The 18,048-nt window shown below is 41.4% G+C and overlaps 1 protein-coding gene across 2 annotated transcripts in view; it reads right to left on the bottom strand.

Moving 5' to 3' along the window:
* The window catches only part of TIAM2 (TIAM Rac1 associated GEF 2), a 121,430-nt gene that overhangs the window by 20,308 nt on the left and 83,074 nt on the right, over positions 1-18,048 (bottom strand). Inside the window, exon 16 of one of the 2 annotated variants that reach the window (XM_053382230.1) lies at positions 11,961-12,064. In XM_053382230.1, the coding sequence (XP_053238205.1) occupies positions 11,961-12,064 (104 nt within the window). Of the gene's footprint in view, positions 1-7,587; positions 7,940-11,960; positions 12,065-18,048 lie in introns of those variants that run through there. The other variant, XM_053382229.1, reaches the window with a different exon arrangement.

Below are 18,048 nucleotides of genomic sequence, written 5' to 3'. Positions count from 1 at the left end.
CTGAACTACATGGAAAGTGCTTACGCCCAGATGAAACGGCATCATGATCTGCATTTTCCAAAGGTCCCTTATTCTGGTTCTACAGCAAGAATATTAAGACAATGATTACGGTTCACAGCTGGGTCTCCAATACTCATGCAGAGCTTCAGACATGCAGCGGCTATTTTCATTTATGAGCCAAGTAATATCTGCATGCACAATAGGTAATTTTTTGACAGAATTACAAGCCTGGTAGATGAAGGGAACGCAGTGAATGTAGCCTACCTTGATTTCAGCAAGGCATTTGACAAGGTGCCCCATGATATTCTTGTAAAGAAGCTGGTAAAATGCGGTCTTGACTATGCTACCACTCAGTGGATTTGTAACTGGCTGACTGACCGAACCCAAAGGGTGCTCATCAATGGTTCCTCTTCATCCTGGAGAAGAGTGACTAGTGGGGTGCCACAGGGTTCTGTCTTGGGCCCGGTCTTATTCAACATCTTTATCAACGACTTGGATGATGGACTCAAGGGCATCCTGATCAAATTTGCAGATGACACCAAACTGGGAGGGGTGGCTAACACCCCAGAGGACAGGATCACACTTCAAAACGACCTTGACAGATTAGAGAACTGGGCCAAAACAAACAAGATGAATTTTAACAGGGAGAAATGTAAAGTATTGCACTTGGGCAAAAAAAATGAGAGGCACAAATACAAGATGGGTGACACCTGGCTTGAGAGCACTACATGTGAAAAGGATCTAGGAGTCTTGGTTGACCACAAACTTGACATGAGCCAACAGTGTGACGCGGCAGCTAAAAAAGCCAATGCAATTCTGGGCTGCATCAATAGGAGTATAGCATCTAGATCAAGGGAAGTAATAGTGCCACTGTATTCTGCTCTGGTCAGACCTCACCTGGAGTACTGTGTCCAGTTCTGGGCACCACAGTTCAAGAAGGACACTGACAAACTGGAACGTGTCCAGAGGAGGGCAACCAAAATGGTCAAAGGCCTGGAAACAATGCCTTATGAGGAACGGCTAAGGGAGCTGGGCATGTTTAGCCTGGAGAAGAGGAGGTTAAGGGGTGATATGATAGCCATGTTTCAAATATATAAAAGGATGTCACATAGAGGAGGGAGAAAGGTTGTTTTCTGCTGCTCCAGAGAAGCGGACACGGAGCAATGGATCCAAACTACAAGAAAGAAGATTCCACCTAAACATTAGGAAGAACTTCCTGACAGTAAGAGCTGTTTGACAGTGGAATTTGCTGCCAAGGAGTGTGGTGGAGTCTCCTTCTTTGGAGGTCTTTAAGCAGAGGCTTGACAACCATATGTCAGGAGTGCTCTGATGGTGTTTCCTGCTTGGCAGGGGGTTGGACTCGATGGCCCTTGTGGTCTCTTCCAACTCTATGATTCTAGTTAGGTGCATGTGTGCAGTAAAACACTGTCATTCACAAAGAAGCCATTTGATCATGCTGAACTTCTAAGTATGCTTAGCTTGAATGTATTTTTTGAATGTATAAAGTGGCTTTCATAAGCAAGCAGGCAGGCAGACAATCAGCAGTACTGAGTACCGACTATCGTCTAAGGATGTCAATCTTTTAGAAATATTTGCACAATTCTGTTCTTAACTTCTGACATGCTACAGTATAAATATACTAATGGTTAGGATGGATATGCTAAGACTGTATGCATATGCATCAGTTATTTTGTTTACTTACTTACTAGTAAAATGCCAGGTATGACAGGCAGGGTAGGATGGCTGGGGAGATGACATGGTTAGCAAAGAGTCTGGAGCTTGCAGTACTCTATGAACACACATACATTCACTTGACCCAATGGGAACGGAATGGCAGACCCTCACTGATAGAGAAAAAGTAAAGGTGTACAATGGGGGCATCCACACTCCCGAAACAGGGTATGATTTAGCTCACTGCCACTAGATTCTGCTTTCATTTGAAGACTTTTTTACAACTGTGTAAATCCAACATAGAAAGAACCTGGGAAGTAACACAAGTGCCAAAAGGTCCCCCCACCCCCAGTCCTACAGACTGCAGCTCTTTTATTTGTCTCATAAAACTGAATAGAAAGCCTCGAAAACTGAGCCAATTCCAATCTCTGTAGTCTTGCCCTGTCTCCTATCTTAATGTCTTAGTCATGTGTTTCACAATTATTCTCTTTCTTCCTCATTGAAATTCTGTGAGATAGGTCACTATTATTCTTTTTTTGCAGAATGGGAATTAAGGCTGAAAGATGGCAATTTGCCTGAAACTACCTAATGTAGCTGTGGCTGATCTCCAGAAAGAGAATATACTTGATGCTGAATTGAAGCGATATAGAATAATGCCATTTCTGAAAAATAAATGCAATTCATCGTTATTTTTTAAAGGACGTCTAATAACTGGCTGCTTGTATAACTGGAACCCAAAATAGAAGTGATGACATATGATGCCATGGTAGTCATGACACCACTGCTCCCTAGCCTTATCAGAAAGATGCAGTTGTCAGAACGGCTTTGCACAATGTCATTGTAGATCTGAGGGTATGTGTGAGATGAATCTGGCCAAGTCCTTACAGATTCACTTTCCATTCTGTACATTGCTCTTTTTAGTGCGAATGAAGGCCATTGTCTAGGTCTGAAATATGGGCTGAGTGCAAATGGGAAGAATAAAGATTTAAGCCATGAGTAGTCAATGTGGTACCCTCCAGATGTTGCTGGATGACTTCTCCCATAATTTCTGACCACTGGCCACACTAGCTGGGGCTGATGAGAGCTGGAGTCCAACAACATCTGGAGGACACCATATTAGCTAAACCCAATTTAAAGGGAAGGAGAAAGATTAGAACCCATGTGATTTGATAACATGAGTATTCCTTTCCTGTTCAATAATACAATTGGTTCAACTTTTTTCACTCTTGAAACTGAACAAAGAATGAAGTGCAAATGCTGGTTGACAGATCACATCCATCTCTTAAGAATTGCAACTTCAAGTGATGAATAGGATGTGTGAATGTGCCATTGAGTCTAGAAAGGTTTCCAATGGTTAGCTGAAGCATGCTGCAAGTCATCAAATTTAAAGTAATCAAGGAATGTATATACATATGAGAACCAGCCCAAAGACACCCCAGTAAGAAAAGGCCATTCTCTTAATTAAAGTAAAGGTAAAGGTACCCCTGCCCGTACGGGCCAGTCTTGACAGACTCTAGGGTTGTGCGCCCATCTCACTCAAGAGGCCGGGGGCCAGCGCTGTCCGGAGACACTTCCGGGTCACGTGGCCAGCGTGACATCGCTGCTCTGGCGAGCCAGAGCCGCACACGGAAACGCCGTTTACCTTCCCGCTAGTAAGCGGTCCCTATTTATCTACTTGCACCCGGGAGTGCTTTCAAACTGCTAGGTTGGCAGGCGCTGGGATCGAGCAACGGCAGCGCACCCCGCCGTGGGGATTCGAACCGCCGACCTTTCGATCAGCAAGCCCTAGGCGCTGAGGCTTTTACCCACAGCGCCACCCGCGTCCCATTCTCTTAATTAGTTGGTGTCTAAATACAATACAGTATGTAGATAAACCTCATCTTCAGCAATCCTTCACTAAGTGAAACCCAGTTTTTCCATTTGGTGCATTTGGGGGGAAATACAGCAATGTGTGATATGCAACTCTTCCAACAGAGTAATCTTGAAAAACAATCCCACACTTTCTTACGCCATGACTGGAAAAGGCTGCATAGTTCTAGAGTCAACAGTATCTTCACTCCTGCTCAAAGTATACAGCAAATGCTTCAGTTCCGTGTTGGAGGCGGAACAGATTTAGCAGCTTCATGAATTAAAAGCTAACCATATGGCAGCTGGCACAAACTCTTAATTAACAAATTGCAACCATTTTTTGTATCAAATAGTTCAATAATCTCTTCATCTTACAACTTGAAAAATACAAGTAAATTGGAAAACAAGAGGCCATTCAAATTGCTTTGTAAATGTAAGAGAAACTCTGCTGGACTAGATAAAAGGTCCTGCCTTCTATTTCCACACTAGCCTAACATATGCTTCCAGGAGGCAACCATGGCATGAAGATTTCCTTCACTGCCGGGGCTGTGAGGAGTTTGGAAGGAGTTCATTATGTCCGAACTCCAACAAACTGTGGCCAGTTTTAACCATTCTTTGTTAAAACAGGCTGACCTCAAACCATAAGTAAGATTAACCACAGTTTAAAGTTTAGGTGACACACTACACTCTGCCAATGTATTATAAAATTCACTTTGAAGGTTTTTCTTCTAGGAAAACCACAAAATATCCTAGATTGTAATACATGAAATATTTATTTTCAACCCCAAACTGAATTTTCCCAAATAGTTGACACTATTGAATCTATTTACTACCTAGTGGGTGGGTGTATTTGGCTAAAATATTTAACATTAGAAAGTTAGTGGCTTGGTGTGAAGATGTTTAAATGCAAATTTTATTTTATTTTAAATGTTTGATGAATTTCCACATTAACAACATTCCACTTTACTATAATTACACAGAGTGACAGAGCCTTGTTCCATAACCATTTCCTAAGGCTCAGAGTCTGAAACTATGGTAACCACTGAGAATTCATTCTCGGTATCACTCATATCTTTTAAGAATTCTTTGACTTTGCTATTCATAAGCCATTTAACATAAAGACACCACAATTTTGGTTTGAAACATTAAATGTGTTCCATTGACATAGTAAAAAGAACTTATTATGGAATAGTAAAAGTATAACAATGGTGATTCAGGATCACAGGAATGGAGCCCCCTATCAGTGGCTGATAAGGAGCTTTCATTAAAGTTTAACCGTTTTGAGTAATAATCAAGGATTCTTTTATTTGCTATCTGTTCCATACTTGCTCATATAAATTTTTAGAAGTCAACAATTACATGAGTTCAAGGGCAAAACTTCCTATTACAGCAAGTACTTGGCTTATGAGCTACATCATACAGAAACACAGAACTGGTTATGTTTTCCTTTGGACCAGCAAGTCTTCAAAAATGCCAGAAGACAAGCTCCAGTTATGCAGCACTTTTATTCAGGCTTCAAGTAAAATACAGTGGTACCTCGGGTTACATATGCTTCAGGTTACAGACTCTGCTAACCAAGGAATAGTACCTCGGGTTAAGAACTTTGCTTCAGGATGAGAACAGAAATTGTGCTGTGGCGGTGCGGCAGCAGCGGGAGGTCTCATTAGCTAAAGTGGTGCTTCAGGTTAAGAACAGTTTCAGGTTAAGAACGGACCTCCGGAACAAATTAAGTACTTAACTTGAGGTACCACTGTATATAGCCATTTCTTGCAATGGTCAGCACATAAACAGAAAACACAGAGTTTATTTTTGATCGTCAGTTTCTGGCCACCAGAACTTTGCCACTTTTCATAGTGCTTCTACCAGGAAAGTGGCTGGAGATTGCACCATAGTGCTGCCCCCCGCTGCCATGGCCGTGGCTCTGGGAATTTTGCCCAACAGATTGGTCGACAGCCAGTCTTCATGCGGGTCCACTCCTCGGGCTTAGATTTAGTCTGCCTCTTCTCCTCAGTGCCACACTTGTCATGGGATCTCCCACCATCCCTCTCTCATTGCTTGGAATGCACCCGCTCATCAAAGGGTTTTTATTACGTATTTTGGTTTTTTTTACCTTGTATTTTTATGTTGAAAACCACCCTGAGATCTACAGATGAAGGGTGCTATACAAATTTAATAAATAAATAGGGGTTCACATGAATCCCCTCACATGTTGCCAACATCCGTATGTTCAGCACCCATGTGAAGCAACCTTAAATCTATACAGATGCATTTTTACCTTTCATGGAGGAGGTGCATATTCATCTTGCCATTTCACATGGCCCACATGGAGCTGGAAGGGACGTGGGTGTTGCACAAAGTGGCAGTGTTGGATAGCGCTAGCTGGCACAATCATGCAAGCCCTTAAGATATACTTTTAATGTATTGGGTAGTTGTATAAACCTACAATAAAATAATTCTAAAAGGTTGGTGTTACAGGAATCCCTTTGCAAAAGCCATTCTGATTCATCCAGCTCTCCTGCCCGCCCGCCCATATTTTTTTTTTTACCAATTCCAGCTCTAATGTCACTTTCTACCAATTCACCTAAGAGAGCTATCCCTCTAATCCTATGTTATGTAGTCTGATTTTAGTAAGTTGCACATTTTTGTAAGTAGTCCAGCAATTTCACATGAGTATTTTAAGAATGCCATCCACCCCTAGAGATGTATTAAGTTGATGAGTGGCAAAGGGGTGACTTTATGCTCCCTACCTAGTTGATCTGCATGAATAGGGTGAGCAGGGGGCTATTGGGGATGTGTGTGCGCATGCCTTGTATTTTTGTATGTCATGTGTGCACATGTGGTGTGTCCAATGCAACCAGTGTGTGTGGCGAGTGTAATGGTGGAAGCATGCATTGGCCTCAACATTCCTGGCCACATGCTAGCACACAGCCCTTTGAGGATTGGCCAAGGGTGAATGGCACCTTTGTGCTAAAAAAGTTAGCCAACCCTGTTCTATCAGAATCATTTCAGTCTGCAATCCTATGAACTCATGGGGACTTACCGGTACTTCCAAGTAAGCATGCATAGGACTGGGCTGCAAAACACTTAAGACTGTATCTAATGAAATTAATACGTATGACTAACTTAGGCTCATTAACTTCAATGAGTCTACTCTGGGTAAAACTTAGTTTGATTCAATCCTTAACTTCTAACCAATATACATAACAAAGAAAAAGAAGCATCTAAACTACTATCTTGTCAGGCAACAGGTAGAACATGGCATTTTAGTATATAGATAATTCATTGAGCTTGATTACTGTCAGTATATATCAGCCTTTACGTAAAAGCAAAGAGCACACAGGCCCACAGATATGATTCAACAAAGCACAAATAATTCACTCAGCAATTATACTGCATCCTCAGGTATTTTAATGTCCCCTGTTACAGTTTCAATGCAACAGCTATAGAGTGTATGTGTCATTACCACAAAACCATTTTGAAACATGGTTTGAAGTCTTACTATCTCTCTATCTATGATATCCACAACATTGCAATACACAACTACACTGTGGTTCTGAAGGAAAACAGAAGTATCTTATTTTTAAAAAGAAAGCAGTTGGAACTCCCACAAAGAGAAAGTTCAAGAGAAAGAAACACAACATTTAAGGATCATCAAGAGAATATAGATTTACACATTCCACACAGGGGGAAACAACTTCCTTTTTGGAAAATTAAGCACCATTTCAGTTGCTTTTTGTCTTAATTTGCTTTTAAGTTCACAGACAGAAATCCTTTTCTTCATCCACCACCTCAGTTGCAAAAGCAGAGCAGTCTGCTAGTCAGTGTAAATGTGTTGCGTACGGTAAGAGAAAGCTCTTCCTTCCCCTAAAAGTTGTGAAATAAATTTACATTCAAAGAAGCTTCAAAAATATGTGCATTACTTTGCTTAAGCTTTACATCATAAAGCAAGAAGAAAAACACAAACTCAGAAATACGCTTGTTCATTATGTGCACACAAACAAACAAAGAAACACACACACACTTACTTGTGGAGTTTAGATTAATTACAATTTTGATTTCTTTACTTACATATGTTAAGGAAAGAGAGTCAGATAATAATTTTCTCCTTCCAGACTCAGGGATGATATCTAAAGCTGTTGTCTGCCAGGAACTGAGCACTTCTTGCAATCCCTGTTTCACAAAATAATCCTCAGACTGATTGTTCTTCCAGCCTGAACTGAAAACCTCCTAGCGTCATGACCATCTTCTTCACATCATGTTTTTACATAGCCCCACACTTAACAATATTACATAACGCCAAGATGCTTCTTCTGCTGTACTTTCACATAAGTGCACTCAATGAAGTCATGCAGAAATATGAAGCTGGGGTGGAAATCAAGCATTTTCAATAGTAAATCGCTATGAAAGTCTTAAGGCTACTCACGAAGAGGATGTCTAAAACAAGGCTAGGAAAAGAAAAGAGACATCATTTTGCTCTTTCTGCCTCCGCTCACAGTATCTTTTCAGCAAGTCTACTTTCTAATGCACCCCCCCAAAACACACACACACACACACACACACACACCCCAACACATCTGTTGGAGACAGACAGGGTCATACAAATTGCTCTGACAGTAATAGGCACCCTCCAACCAAAAAACCGGCATTCGATTATAAGCCATTTGCAGAAATTGTAGGGCTGTCAAAGACACTGCTACGGTTGGTGGTTCAAGGCTGGTAGTGCTAAAGCTCAAACCATTTTTTCCCTACTGCATCTTAAAATCTAGAACATCCTTACTTAACTGCTCAAAACATCAGCAACATTATCTAGGACAAAATGCTCCAACAATAGTGTTAGTGCATTATGAACAATAGTACCAAACGTGTCAGCATGCATGCATGCGCACCCACACACAAACACAATTATAAAGAAACACTTCCCTGTACCTTTCCAATTAATTGTTAAAGTAACATATGCAAAGGAATGTAAAGGACAACTTACGGTTTGCACTGAAAAGCACTATAAATAAATTGTGTTTATGTGTAGCCGTTCCACTAAATTTGCTGTTATTGCAGGCTTCCAGAGCAGAGGACAAAGGAAGCAGAAATTCTTTGATAAGCAGTTATTTTCCTTTAGTCATCAAATTACGTATTGATTGGAGTTTCTTTTTGTTTGTTTGTTTGTAAAAAGAAGAACTAACAAATGCAAGGGAACAGAGACAATGGAGCTATCTCCACTTTATTTATTTTGAGCGAGGAGATAGGGCCAAGGGCGAAGAATGGATTGTGACTTCCCTTTGGATTGAACAACACTGTAGAACTAGATGGCTAAAATTGGGGTCTGAAACTACAGAGTGGGGATTCTCACAGAAACGTTTGTGGAAATTAGTCTGAAACCAGAGCATGATACAACTTCACGAAAGATGGAAGACTAATGTGCTGGACACGAGCCATCTGGACTTATCACAGCAAATAGGTAGGGAATGTCCTACTACGTAAGTCCAGGAGCTTGTATATGTCTCAATGCAAGAAAGAGTGCAGTCCCAGCCTCTTTAAAAGAGGCAATCATTAGACTGCCCTTTAAAATAAACATTGCCTGGACCCAAAAGATGTTGACATCTGCAGGCCAGTTGCAAATATTCACTTTCTGGGCAAGGTGTTTGAGCAGGTGGTTGCTGGCCAGCTCCAGGCACTCTTAGACAATACTGATTTTCTAGATGCATTTCAGTCTGGTTTGGGAACAAAAACTGCTTCGGTTACTCTATGAAATGATCTTTGGTCCTTTTGGAAGCTTTTAAAACCATTGACCTTGGCATCCTTCTAGATATACCGTCTGGGCTGGAGAAATACTGACACTGACTATGCATTCAAGGGCAAACTGTGTCCAATATTAGAAGTAGAACCTAGTCACTGTGGCTGGTAGCTATTGAAAGACCAATTTCATGGAGAATAAGGCTAAAACTCTTCTAAAGCCATCCAAGTTGGAGGCAATCACTGTTTCTGGTGGGATTGAATTCCACAGTTTAACTATGCCCTGTGTAAAGTGTGCCCAGCCAATAGACTTGTAAGCAATCTACAGGACCACACTGAAGCCTGGGAAGATATTTTTTGCCCTTAATTAATTTGGCTAAAAGCCCAGAAGACTAAAATACAAAGACTAGACACAATAGGCATAGTATATCCTACTAGATTTTAAGTGCTTTCCCCCCCCTCGTTTAATATATTTCTGTTTATTCCTTGTATTCTTCCTTGATCACCTTTCAAAGACTAGATCTCCCTTCGTAATACTAATGTGATTTTGTATTATGAAAGCACACATTCAGCTGGTCATCATAAAAAATAGCTCTTTCCCTCCATATTTATACCAGAAAGTCCAGAACCTTTTAATCAAAGATTATATGCAAAAATCCCCTTACTGTGCTGAAAAGCTGCAATCTCACAGTGTGAATAAGGACTATGGTTTCACAGCCAATTTAACCTCTCATTATAGTGCAAGTCACAAAGTAAAAATTCTATCACAGAAATAGGCATTTACAAAATTGGTTAATGGTGTTTCAATTGCATGTAATATAGCCACAACTTGAACTAGTGCTTTGAAGGCCTGTTTCCACAACCTAATCGTCATGTGGCTGATTTGAAATCAGGGGCGGCATGGCGAGAATGGGGCTGGATGAAAGAGGATGAAGGACAAAGGGTAGAGCCAACCATGGCTGGCATGCAGGGCTGGGCACAATCAAGCAGCTGCTTATTGCTTCTGCCCTCAAGGAGGGTCCAGGACAGACCTTACTGCTGGCTACTGACCTGCCATTTGGCAAACAGCCTGTGGGAGGCATCAACCCCTGCTTCTCTGAGATGGCATTGGGCGATGTGGGGTTGCCACAGCTCTTGGTGCTCACTGCTGACCTCATCTGTAGGCACTGGAAAACCACTAGCTGTCATCAGGGACCAAGGAGGAGTTTGTGGGTAAGGTATAGGTATGGCTGTAGAAGTCCAGGCAGTTTCAAAATGCCATGAATCAGCTGTCAGGTGAGGCCAGTGGTTAAAGAAGTTGAGGAGACAAAGAAAGAAGGCAAGGAGCATAGATGGGTTGGGGAACAAGTTATACACGTGTGTGTGTGTGTGTGTGTGTGTGTGTGTGTGTACATGCAGAAATGCAACTGCTTCCTTCAGAAAATACACAAGATGTCAGGCAGGTGTGTGTGTGTGTGTGTGTGTGTGTGTGTGTGCATCCTTGAGCTTTTAGAAGTCCTTGAAGGAGATACAGGTACTACCTGATGCTCTTCACTTCTCCATGAGCTCCCTTTAGCAGCTAGCATGGCCCAAATGTGGCTGAGGGGCTGACTGTAATTTCAATGACACTTAATTCTAAATTCACTCACTGGGTAGGACAGGGCTTGGAAACCTGCAGCCCTCCAAATGTTGCTGATGCCCAACTTGAGACTACTTGCCTCGTTGTGTGGATAGGGCATCACCTGGATCGCATTGAGAAACTACTTTTATATGTGCTTTAGAAGAGAAACGAGTTGCCCATAAAAACCAGTGTATGTACATACTAGTCAGAACACACCTTTTGGCCCCTCAAATGCTCCACACTTCCAAAATAGTTTCTTTCCTAGCCCTACCTACACGCTTCTCACAAACCTCCTGTGCACTGCAGTGCTGATCTAGCTGACCAGTCCCAAACCAAACCAAACCTGGGGTAAACCCATGCCAATTCACTTGACTGGGCACATGACTGAGGTACACAAAAATGAACAGCCATTCAAGTCATGGTCTAAATAACTATGATCCTCTTAATCCTAAAAATGAAAAGCCAAAGTTCAAGAGCATTTGAAGGAGTAAAAATGCTGACAACATTTAGAGCAGGCATGGCCAAACATGGCCCTCCAGATGTTTTGGGACTACAATTCCCATCATCTCTGACCACTGGTCCTGTTAGCTAGGAATGATGGGAGTTGTAGTCCCAAAACATCTGGAAGGCCAAGTTTGACCATGCCTGATCTAGAGGATAGACAGTTCTTATCTCATTCCCTCTGGCAAGATTCCTGTTTGTGTTACATTTGATCATAAAGGCAATAAGCAAATGAAGAATGAAATGAAATCACTCGCATTCAACATGCAGGAAGTTTGAAACCAGGCATCCCAGTGGTAAGTCCAGCACTTTGCCCACAACAATACACAGCTTGTAGGCTGTGGTACCTGACAATTCATTACCAAGCATAACCATCATTGACAGACTTCGTTCCTCTTTATCATGACACATGAAAATGCATTTTGCCTCCTCAAAAATAGATGCTTTCCTACAGGTATAGCAGTCATACTCCAAAATGTACTACAGATTAAGGTAAGGCTATTGAGTACAGAATTTTATGCTAAATTATATCATGTATAAGAACTGTCAGCAAGTTTCCTAATACTGTTTGCTGATTACTGTGCTCTAGGTTTTTAAGAAGTGTTCTTACCTGGAAAGATAACTCAAGTTTCTCCTTCTGGGGAACCTGGTCCAGAATGCCATTCGTACTGCTTCTTTTCAGACTTGCAGTAACATCAGGCACATTGCTGAAATCTGCATGCAAATGAAAAGCAAAAAATTCAGAGAGTTCAATTATCAGCAGTAGAAAAGTATTACTTGCTTCATTCATAAAAGCTCTCTGTGCCAGGGAGAGGGGAAGAAGGAGGACTACTTTGCTACTTCAACTGCTCTCTCCCCCCCCCCGCCTCTTTAAAAAGGCAGTTCAGCTAAAACAGCCTCTCTGAAGTAATGCACGTATTTGATCGGCTAAAATTAAGCTCTTCCTCCCCAAATTCCTAATGTAGCATCATCTGTCTACATTGTAGCACAGTTTGTGCTGGCCGAAGGGAACAACCAATAAAAATGACTCCATGTATCAAGTGATTCTCTTGGATGAACACAACGTTCTGCAACATGACGTGGTTCATAAATACATTAGTGGAGCAAAGTGGGCAGGGGAGGGAACCACCCTGGCTTCCTTCTTAATGCAGCTGTCTAGAGAAACAATTTGGAAAACTGGCAATGGAGGGATGATAGAGCTGTCCTTGACCAACATCAGGCACCGTGCAGGCAATTTTAACCAAAAGAAAAGGAAGGTTCAAATCTCCCAATAAGAGCACCCAAATTTTGTGTGTGCACACACACACCTTTTGCAAACATGGGATAAATACATCTGTCTTGTACACAACTTATTCACCACTGCATATATTCTTATCAGGAAAAGCCTAAAATCTTTAAAAGCTGAAAACAACAAACCAAGGATGGGGAGCCCAGTTCAATATTCTTTTCTGACTCTTCACGACTCTTTCACTATTTCCGCCAAGTATTTCCACCTCAGGCCATGAGACCAATACTAGGGTTTGACAATCAGTTCCATGTTTTCTCTTTGAGAGCCCATGTGCTAAGTCTACCCCCACCCTGAACTGGAATCTATTACTAATTTCACTCAACAAAAATCGCACTCTGGAGCATACAACACAAAAGTTTAAAATAATGCATTATTTGTTTCTGGTTACTATGCATTCTCCACACACAAACCCCCACCAATCAATAGTTTCCCCCGCCAAATTCCAAGGTACAGCATTTGGGGGTTTGGGGAACTGAGTCGACGCCATTCATCATGTTAAAATCAGTTGCACCATGCAGGCAGATGACTCAGCTTTCAACAGGGATGGGCTGGCATAGTGCCCCACCAGCCATCTGCCATTGGCGCTGCTTTCCCAATCACAGTATGGCTGGGAAGTGGCTGGCCAAGCCAGAAGAAGCCAAATGCTAAGCCAGCTGCTGCTGCTACCACCAGTGGCAGCCTTACTGGTCTAGAGCAAGCCAAATCCAAAGAAACTGTCCCACTAATACTCAGGGAATCAAGTAAGGGGACGTCAATGCAAGGAGACCCTCAAGAAAATTGGAAAGCAAGGAAATGGTAAAGCTGTGGCTAGATATCCAACATTCCTAGGAGTTCTACTTATTAATAATGGTTCTGACAGTGTCTGTGGGATCCTTATCTGATCTCCAGAGATTGAAAAAAAGAGAGGTTAATCTATCCATATTTTAGTGGGGTGCATTTGTACATATAGATCCAAAAGGGTAATGATAATCTGCCCTCTAAATCCAATTTTAAAATGCTATTATTATTTCTTTATTATATCTACTTCTAAACCACACTTCCATAAAAATACAATATGAGGGTGTACAGCATATAAAAACTGCGACAACAGTAAAAGCATTAGTGACAAAATCTATACTACTGAATAGGTAAAAAGCAAATTCATAGTTCAAAGGCCTAACTAGTACAGTTATTAGCTGTAGCCTTATAATTATGCTAAAAATCAAAGGAAAACTGTGGGTTTCACCCAGTGGTGGTGGTGGTGGTATGCCAGCAGACAGCATTTCTGAAATTGTGGCAAGTACTGTATTGGCCCGAATATAAGCCGCACCTTTAAAATTCCGCAGGCACTCACACCCCAAAATGGAAAACATAGAAGAAAATGCTACAGCGATATCGTAAAAGCCAATTTTTGTAAGGTTGTGAATTGAAACCGCACTTCGTGAAAAGTTGGAATGGGGGGCGGGGGGAGAGTGTGGCTTTTATTCAGGCCAATACGGTAGTATGAATTTACTGCAACAAAACCAAGGGTGGAATCCAACTCAGTTTTATTTAGAGTATACCCATTGAGATAAATGAACATGACCAAGCTAATATTAGTGGGTTTCCTCTGAGCAAAACTTAGAGCTTATCCATACTTCTTCTTGTCCCATTGCTTTGCCCCATGCAAAACTGCTTTTTAGTGATCAATCAGAGCAAATGGCAAATTGAATACCACTCCAAATATTTTGCCCAGGCACTCAGAAGCCATGGAGCACCCACAATGGCAGGCAACTTCAGTGAGTGCTTGACTGTATTCAGTCTTGTGTGACCAGTGGCTCCTTAATTACATGCCTTACATAACATTGTGTTATACAGGCAGGCAGATCTATGACTCACCGTCATTCAAAAGAAATGATCATGTAGCCACCAGAATTCAAAGAGTACACCATGGTTTCCCAAATCATTCCCTTACAGTTGATTATTCAATTAAAGGCAAACAGACTGTGCACAGATGTGATAGTCACAGAAGGAACCAAATATTTGTCAACCATAAGGGAATGCAGGTATTTGCACTTTCACAGAGGTACAGGCCACAGAATAAAAGCTGACAACGGGGCATAATCAAAATTATCAGATGCAAAGACCACGCATGTGCTGCAGAGGTTTTTGGTGCTAACATATTGAAGGCTAGGAAAACAATGGAGGGGGGGCTTCAAAACCCCCCCAAACCCTCTCTTTCATGAATGTAAGAAAAGAGAGCAGATGCAGCCTTCACATGTTGCCTCTTAGCCCACTTGATTAATGAAGCCTTAATTACATTCTAATCAGCACTTCTCTTGCCATCTCATCCTTCTCTCTGCAAATAAAGGGGAAATTACAGTGAGGAGTAAGGAGGAATAGAGAACTTGCTCTTAAATATCTTGGTGCTGGGAATGCTTCCTGCCATTCATAGCTCTATTCTGAACAAGTGACTTATTGCTCATCAGGAGGGAAAAATCAAGTGTTATCAAATGTCAAGAGCATGGGTAGGTGGGAAAGACTCTTCCAAGCCAGAAAAAGGAGGTGTGCTTTACCTTCTAGTCTTCTGACAGTAATAGAGGGGAGGGGATGGAGAACTAAAAATAAAAGCAGATGGCACAGCAAAAATTAGATGTACCCAACCTCTCACAAAGTAGAAAAGCTGTATAGGCAATTTGTTCAGTTTTCTAGGTCATGCCTGTGAGAGTTTCAGAGCACAGACTGTCTAATGGGGTATGTGTTTAACTCAGGCAATATATTTGTTCAACAAGGATGGAATACCTTGTGGGGAAAAGCTGTCAATATGAGAAGGAGTAGAAATGTGAATGGTCCATAGCAAAATAAGATATTTAGTTATACTGAGTTACTGCTCTTCCACAATCCGTTTGAAACAGAATAAAAACAGTTGTTCTACACAGTAGTTAATATAGCGAAGCAATGATTCTTCAACATCAACTTCATTGGACTGGTCATGTTGTTTAGATGCCTAATTATCGTCTTCTAAAGCAACTACTCTATTCCCAACTTAAGAATGGAAAGTGTAATGCCGGTGGACAACAAAAGAGGTTTAAATATGTTCTCAAGGAAAATACAGCTTGAATGTTCTTGAACCTAATTATCTTTATCAGTCATTCCAGAACGTACAGAACATGAACTTACTCTTGTAGGGAGAGGTCATGCCATAAAAAAGCCACCAAAATAACAACACTGTGTAACAAAAGCTATAGTAAAAATGATATAAAGCAACAGCTGACAAAAGGATGCTTGCAGTACCCGCTTTTGCTCCCAAATTAAAATACTGGGAAAACCTCAAAATACTCTCTCAAGATACTTCATATTTTGAAGGAAAGAGGAAAGGCTTAGGGATAAAAATATAATCACATGTACTGGTGTTTTCATGAATGGGGTCAGATTTATTTACATCAGAAGTTTCTCATATTCTTCTACATGTTTTGATCAGGCAAGCTGCCGAAAGGCTTCTGTTTAAGCAGTTAAGGAATGGAGCCAAACCTCAAGAAGGTACAAAACCTTGGTGGTCCTGATATTTAGTAATGACTGGAAAAATGCTGAAGGGAGCAGCAAATGAAATACTATATTGCATCCTGAAGAATGAAAACAGCTGTTGAATGAACTACAAACAATTCTCCCTTTGCAAACAACAATCCCAAGGTTAATGGTCAGCCCAGAAGATAAAAATAATGCTATTCTGTTTTCAACAGAACAGAATAAGCACATTTCCAGCTTTCACAAATCACTTGTTGAAAACACTATGCATTGTTAATTATCAGCTTATTACATTAATTACTTGCTCAGCACTTTTTATTAAAATAAGCTATTAGGAGTATTTAACAGTAAACACTGTATGCTTCAGAATCAAGTTGAAACAAATACTTGTGACCAATCAGCTGATTAATCACTTAGCTGATTAATGTGGGAGAAATCTCAATGACAGTGTTTGCCCAAGTAATCTCAATGGGTAAATGTAAACAGAATCATAGCTCTCCAATTCCTGAGTCGATCCTCTTGGAATTTTGCAGGTTTCTTACCTAGAGACACCTCTGTGATATATGCCTCTTCATACAAATTCTCAAAAAATGGAGTGGGGAACATTAATCCCTTATTAACCCCCAAGTTTTAAAGACACCCCCCTTTCACAATACACACAGTGTTAAAATTTTAGCAAGGCTTAATCTTCTTAGGAAACTACAATGGCCTGCAAAATTTGTAAATTTCTGTCAAAAAATTAAAGGTTACGGGTACACACTCTAAAAATATAAAGGTGTCTATCACAGATTTGTCACCTCATTTTTGGAAACTAGGCCTCAAAATTTAAGACGTTGATCCCTGCACCTTCCTATTGAAGAGCAGGGTGGATACAGCTATTTGCATGGCAAGTGGCCAGAGTCACAAGTAAATGGGCACTCCTTCAAGTGGGTTGCCTCTGGTGAAGTTTGTTCACACTGGTGCTGGCATCTCTGTGTTAACTGGGGTGGAGCCAGAGCATCAAGCTTACTCTCAGTCACTTCCCCAGACTAGCAGGCTCTGCACAGACAGGAGGATGTGCCAGAGGGGGGGGACACTCCTCTGACAACCTGCTCAGTCTTCTCCTCTGAATCCAGATCTCCACCCCCCCCCACACACACCCCAAGATCCATCCTGCCTCAGGAACTTATTGGCATCCTGATCCACCTCCCCCATCCTGCTGGAGCCCTCCCCAGGATCCTTCAGTTGCCCAAGCTGTTCCCATTCCTCCTCAGGATCTGACCATCCCCTCCATGATTCGCCCATGAGTGTCATGACTTCAGGGATGAGAATTGTAGTGAATGCTCAGTACATCTTTGTGCATAATTAGGAAGAGATGAATAAGATTTGATTTGCAATCCCAGTCAGCCTCTCCCCCGGCCACACACACACACACACACACACACATATACAGTGGTACCTCGGGTTACATACACTTCAGGTTACAAATGCTTCAGGTTACAGACTCCACTAACCCAGAAATATTACCTCAGGTTAAGAACTTTCCTTCAGGTTGAGAACAGAAATCGTGCAGCGGTGGTGCAGCGGCAGCAGGAGGCCCCATTAGCTAAAGTGGTGCTTCAGGTTAAGAACAGTTTCAGGTTAAGAACAGACCTCCAAAACAAATTAAGTTCTTAACCCAAGGTACCACTGTATATATATGACATCAAGACAAAATGCTTAAGTTTGTAGTAAAAGTTAAGACTTTTACTCAAAGCTGTGGAAAATTAAAGTTAAAAAAAAAACCCTCCATACCTTTTATTGTCAAGTGGCCATGTGGAGGTTTACTTTAATAGCCTTCTTATGTAAGCAAAGAATGATTCATAAAGAAAATGAAATTCACAACCTGACAGATGGTAGCAAAGACATGGGTAACTGTGAATCTAAAATGCTTAAGCTTCAGACATAG

Source organism: Podarcis raffonei, chromosome 3 (genome assembly GCF_027172205.1).
Source record: "Podarcis raffonei isolate rPodRaf1 chromosome 3, rPodRaf1.pri, whole genome shotgun sequence".
NCBI classification, from domain to species: Eukaryota; Metazoa; Chordata; class Lepidosauria; order Squamata; family Lacertidae; genus Podarcis; species Podarcis raffonei.
The sequence above is the reverse complement of the archived record's forward strand: the minus strand, read 5'-3'. Positions and strand labels throughout refer to the sequence as shown.